This window comes from Saccopteryx leptura, chromosome 1 (assembly GCF_036850995.1).
Source record: "Saccopteryx leptura isolate mSacLep1 chromosome 1, mSacLep1_pri_phased_curated, whole genome shotgun sequence".
Lineage (NCBI taxonomy): Eukaryota > Metazoa > Chordata > Mammalia > Chiroptera > Emballonuridae > Saccopteryx > Saccopteryx leptura.
In genome coordinates, this window is record NC_089503.1 from 184,952,514 (window position 1) to 184,958,717 (window position 6,204).

At 48.5% G+C, this 6,204-nt stretch overlaps 1 protein-coding gene across 1 annotated transcript in view; it reads left to right on the top strand.

The window, feature by feature from the left end:
* CAPN9 (calpain 9) overlaps nt 1-5,994 on the top strand; it is a 60,907-nt gene extending 54,913 nt beyond the window's left edge. Inside the window, exons 20-22 of the mRNA XM_066360149.1 lie at nt 145-264; nt 2,623-2,681; nt 5,968-5,994. Of these exons, the coding sequence (XP_066216246.1) occupies nt 145-264; nt 2,623-2,681; nt 5,968-5,994 (206 nt within the window). The remainder of the gene's footprint in view (nt 1-144; nt 265-2,622; nt 2,682-5,967) is intronic.
* The last annotated feature ends 210 nt before the right edge of the window (nt 5,995-6,204 follow it).

Consider the following 6,204-nt stretch of genomic DNA (forward strand, 5'->3'; position numbering starts at 1 on the left):
CGCATACACGCACACGCACATGCGCGCACTGTCACACTGCATTCAGATCGGGTCTGGGAGTTCCCTGTCCACTGGTCAGCTGACTGGCACTCCTTGATGATGCGCCCCTTGGGACCCAGTCGTGTTGTCTCCTCACTGTCCCCACAGGCTTTCAGCTGAACAATCACCTCCTGCAGCTGATCGTCCTCAGGTATGCAAATGAGGAGCTCCAATTGGGCTTTGATGACTTCCTCAACTGCCTGGTCCAATTGGAGAATGCCAGCCGTAAGCGTCTGGGGGGCTGCATGTCCTCAGTTCCGGGGGAGAGTCCACCTCCCCTCCGTCACCTTCTAGGAGCATGTGAGAAACAACCTGCCACAAATCATGACAAAAAACAGGCCCAGAGAGCCGTCAGCTGTGTCTGTGACGTGCGGGAATATGTGCATCTTCCCTGCAATGCATCAGTTGTAACAGTCGTTCCCTGTATTCAGTCAATGTCTTTGTGGGAGGATGATGACAGGCAGAGATGAGAGAGGTTCCTGCCTCTGAGCTGAGCAAGAACCGGTTTCAGGTCAAATCCCACCATAATACACAGAGTCAGAAGGGTCTCTCTCTTTCTCTCTCCATCATGTCTTTGTACAAGTAAGCCCTAGACCTCAAACAGGATTTGCTACCCCAAGAAAGGAGAGAGTTTATGTGCAGGCGGCCTTTGAGGTTTATTGTCATATTGCTGCAAAATTGAAGCTGGATGAAGTACGTCTGGGGACTGTAACTTGGCACCTAACAGCCACCATGGGGGGGGGGGGGTGCCGTCTGGGCAAGTGCACAGGGCCCCACACCCCCGAGGGAGCCCGCACTTGGTTTAACACTCCAGGGTCACCATCTTTACTCTTCATAATTTTTGAACAAAGAGCCTGTGTTTCACTGGGTCCCACCCACGATGACGCCAGTCCCATCAGCATTTTCTAAGGTGTGTCACTAGGTGACTCCAGGCTCTGGTGAAGCCCAGCAGTGTCTGGGCTCCTGGCTTCAAGTGTGCTAGAGCTCCCACTGCTTCTTTTGTGACACGGGTAACACATGTATTGCTTCTTGGGATCATGTCTTCATGGACTGTAAGCGTCCGAAGACTGTGTGTAGTGGACAGGGCGTGGGTGCTGACTGACAGTGCTGACTTGAGAGAATTGAGCAGGTCCTAAGGGCCTTTAATGTCCAGCCAGGTGGGTTCCGGTAGTCCGTGAGCAGTGCGTTTTACAAAGACCCTCCTGAAAGACATTCACTTATTAGACCTACTGGTTGGTCAAAAATGACCAGTATTGAGACTTGATGGCTTCTCTCTCTCAACTTACCATTTCCCTTCTTAATGCCCTTGGGCCCGAGCCTTCTGGGTGCTCAGCTTGCTCTTATAATCTAGGGATGACAGGGAGAAGGTGCTTCGGGCTTATCAGCACCTACGTGGGACCCACACTTTAGATTCATTGTCTGGAGAACTTTGAAGAAGACCACGGATTATTTTAACTTCTTATTCTAGATATTTTTAATCAGACTCTTAAGTATAAAGAATAATCATTTCCCATGAGCCTTCCCTCCACCTGCGCTTCTCAAACTTAGTGACACGTTACAATCCCTGGGGGAGCTTCACAATTTTGATTATCAGGCTGCTCAGTAGACCAACTGAATTAGAATCTAGGGGGAGGCACACTGTGTCAGTGTTTGTGAAAACAACCCAGGTGGTTCCAGTGCCTTATACCCAGCCTCAGTAATTGTCATCATATAATCTTTCCTAAACATTACCCAACACATACATTTTTTTCTGAATTATTTAATAACAGCTCTAAGAAATTCGGTCCTTTCATCTGTAATTACCTATCACAAGACAGACTTGTTTTTAGCATAATCATCATACAATTTGCATACCTTACAAAATTCTCTGTAAGTCCTCAACGTCACCTAAGACCTGGTCCATGCTGAAATTCCACAGGTCCTCTTTTTATATTCTCCTGGTGGTCTTAGGATCTGCTCGCTGCATTTGGCTGTTGGGTTCTGTCTTGTTTATTCTATGACAGCCTCCTCCCCCATTTGTTGTTTCTAAAGGTCCCAGGTGACTGTCAGGTGAAGACAGAGTTGACTGGCTTGACCACTTCGACTAAAATGGGCAAAGTCACTGTCTCAGCATCTGGCTGAGGCTGGCTCTCCCGCCTATCCTGGCTCCTCCAATATGTGGGAGCACCCACAGTGCTCACTTCTCACAAGGGGCTCTCAGCTTTCAGGATGCATGCAAAATTTCATGTGCACATGATTTTATTCTGGGAGTAGGGCCATGGATTGCAAGGGATCTTAGCCTCCAAAAAAGTGAAGATGGGGAAATGTTTTGGATTCAGGAACTGGTTGGATGTTGTAGATGCCAACGTGTGCCACCCAGTGCTGAGGTCATCAGCCTCTTCCATCATAGGATTTCAAAAGGCTACCTCCCTCCATGGAGAGAAATCCCGTCAGGGTCTGAGCTGGGTCTGTGGGACCCATGCTCACCACCAGGCAGAGTAGCTCTTTCACAGGCTTCACGGAAGGCCCTCGTCCTGGGCAAAAAATAAGCCTGTGGAAGGAACGATTCCTGCAAAGATGCCTTTCTCATGTCTCTCCCATCAGGGGTGTTCCAGGCTCTCAGTACAAAGAACAAGCTATTCATTCATCTCAACATAAATGAGGTATGACCAAGCCTACCTTCCACTTAGGAATCTAGCCTAGGCCAGGCCTGGAGTCCACACTCCATAAACGTTTGCTGATTGCCTGATTGCCTGTGAGGGTTAACATTTAGCTTTGGGGGTAAAACAGCAATCAGATTGCTAATAGTTTTGATGTACTGTGCATTTAGCAGTCTATGGAATTGTCACAATAGTCACATGAGCTAAGGACTAATAGTATCCCCATTTTGCAGAAGTGGAAACTGAGATTAGTCCTAAGGAACAGAGAGAGCTAGCAAACCTTGTCTTCTTTTCCTTCTGCTATGTGGGCTCCTCAGCCTGCCTGCCTTCTACATTCCAATTTGTTCCCTCCCCCTTGCTCATATCATCCTGTGGTCTCATGATTCTTAGTGTGTGTGTGCGCACATGCACACACACATGTATATGTATGCACACGTGCAAACTCCTCAAAAACCCTGCAAAACATACAAGTGATAGCAGTTACAGGGGCTAATCACAGCAAAAGTGATGGCGGGAGAGCGTGATGGAGTTTCAGAGGCTTGGAAGAGGCATTCCAGGTGCAGATTGCTCTCTGCACGCTGCCTAGCACGATCTGACAACCAGCAGCACGGGCACCACCTAGCAGAGCTGGTTAGAAATGCAGAGTGATTACAGGTAGCAACACTGTGTCATAAGCCTCAAAGTTGCTAAGAGTCTTGATCTTATTTGTTTTCAGGGCAAAAAAGAAAGAATAAGTATGTGTCATGACAGAGGTGATAGCTAATGCTATGTGGTAATCATATTGCAGTATATAAATGTGTCATAACAACACATTGTGTTCCTTGAATGTGGGCAATGTTCTATGTCAATTATATCTAATAAAACAGAAACAAAAAAGTGCAGGGAACCAAACCCCACCTCAGACCTGCTGAATGAGATCTCACTTTAGCAGGACCCCCAATGATTCCTAAACACACTGAAGCCTGAGAACTGGTGAAACCCCCTACTGCCCAAAGGCAGGGAGAAGATCACAGGACATTTTCCTTCAGTGGTTCCTGCGATTTCAATTTCCCACGTTTTTCTTTCTGTCCCTGTGCCTTTCTGTCCATCTCTGCTCTCCGTGGCCGTAACGGTAGGAAGCCAGGCAGCCTCTGTCTCCTTCCCCAGCTCTGAGCAGTTTTTCCCAGGCTCACACCGCACACATTAGCTCACTTCCAAATTCACTAACCACTTTGGATTTGGGTACCATTCATTGACTATTCCAAGATAAAGAGGTGGATGACAGTGTGTCCTAAACAAGAGATGGAATCTTCCTCTTCCCTGTGCACTGATTTTGGTCAATCAACCTGCTCTATGCTTCAGTTTCACCATTTGCTGAAAGAGATGTAAGCCTTAAACTTACACCAAAAGTTTGGTTCATAGTAATATCATAAATTTGAAAATTCATTTATGTTGACTTGTCACTAATGTTCTCATGTTTGTATCCCAGGTCCCTGGATACATTACAAGTTCACTGAGACTAGAAACTGGGCATTTCTTTTCTAGCATTCTCTTTCCCTTTTAGCAAGGACAACACACTCAATACATATAACTCTGGTTGTTAACTGTGTAAAAAAGAAAGATGTACATCCTCAAACTAGTCTCTTAAGAAAACAAGAGGGCCCTGGCCAGTTGGCTCAGTGGTAGAGTGTCGGCCTGGTGTGCAGGAGTCCTGGGTTCGATTCCCAGCCAGGGCACACAGGAGAAGCGCCCATCTGCTTCTCCACCCCTCCCCCTCTCCTTCCTCTCTGTCTCTCTCTTCCCCTCCTGCAGCCAAGGCTCCATTGGAGCAAAGTTGGCCCAGGCGCTGAGGATGGCTCTGTGGCTTCTGCCTCAGGCGCTGGAATGGCTCTGGTTGCAACAGAGCGATGCCCCAGATGGGCAAAGCATTGCCCCCTGGTGGGCGTGCCGGGTGGATCCCGGTCGGCCGCATGCGGGAGTCTGTCTGACTGCCTCCCCGTTTCCAACTTCGGAAAAATACAAAAAAAAAAAAAAAAAAAAAAAAGAAGAAGAAGAAAAGAAAACAAGAGGAACCCCTGGGCCCACCTTTATTTCTATTTGCTGCAAGATTTTGCCACTAATAAGCATAAAGAAAGTGTGACAGTTGTCACTTGTCCGCAGTGCAAGGGGAGTTCACAGGTCTGGCATTCAGTGGCCTCTTCATCAAAGACCCAGAGTACCAGAAGCATAGGCGAAACATTCCATTGCTTCAGGTTCAGGGCGTCATTTCCTACCTAAGTGTCACAGGCCTGGGGGCTGGAACGAGCTCTTCCTCCTGTCCCCCTGACTCAGCAGACCCAAGCCATTCAGTGTAAGCTCTTGCCCCTGCCCATAGTTACCACCCTCCAAGACAAATCGGTGTCCTCCCGTGCCCCTCTCCTGTTTTTAACCTGCCCGACTCCAGCCACACATAAGCATCTCCTTGGGAGATTTGCAACCCCAGTGCCCTTGTCATGCCGCAGACCAATTCAATCCAAATCTCAGGTGTGGGGACCCAAGCATTGATATTTAAATTTTTCCCTGGTGAGTCCAGTGTGTGGCCAAATTCAAGAGCCACCGTTCTGAATGCCCCTTCCTTCCACGCAAGATACAGAGATTTTCTCCACCTGAGTTGACCTCACCTGCTCCTTCTCTGCTAAGAGTCTTCCTGCACCGAGCTGTCCTCCATCACCTTGACCTTGGTTCCTGTTCTGCCAGGGAGGGCAGAAAGGAGAGAAAAATCATCCCCCCACGAAATCATGTCCCCCCATGTCACCACGTGATAATAAGAGAGTAGTGGGCAGAACAGGCAGAAGGCACTCAGGGTGGAGGAGGTGAGGAGTCACGTTGTGCAGTTGTTCCGTACTTCCCTCTCCGCAGCGCCTCTGTGATGGAGGGTCAGCCCTGTTCAAGGTGGAGGGGCCCCTCGTCAAAGAGGAAAAGGCACTTTCTACTGCCCTGCCCTCGGGGACCCAGGAGGCTGTGTCTCCACAGGGAGAAAGTACATTTCACTCTCTCTCTCTTTCTCTCACCTTTGGCACTTGGCTTGACTTGCTCAGAAAGGGAAATTCAAAGTATAAGACATTTTTTTCATGTTGCACGTTGAGGCAGAAGTCCATGTTTGCATGCAAAATGGTCACATGGAGGAGCTCCTGTGACATAAACTGGGACCGTTCCTGAGGCTGGTAAGAAAATGGAGGGGTTTTACCAGCCCTCACCTCTCTCTCTTTCTTTTTCTTTTTCTTTTTCTTTTTCTTTTTCTTTTTCTTTTTCTTTTTCTTTTTCTTCCCAGTTCATCATCCTGACAATGAACATCTGAGACTTCGGGGGGGGGGGGGGGGAGCAGCCAGTCCTGCTGAGACTTGACTTTTGGGCTATGAACTCCAGCATGTGTGCTGGTGCAGAGCTGTCATGCCCAGGGGCATCCCTTTCGCTGCTGAGCCTTCTCCTCCTTCACAACCCCCACAGCATCCTGGTCCGGGAAGAATTAAATGGCTCTGCCATGCTGTCTGACTGTATGCTGCTGCTT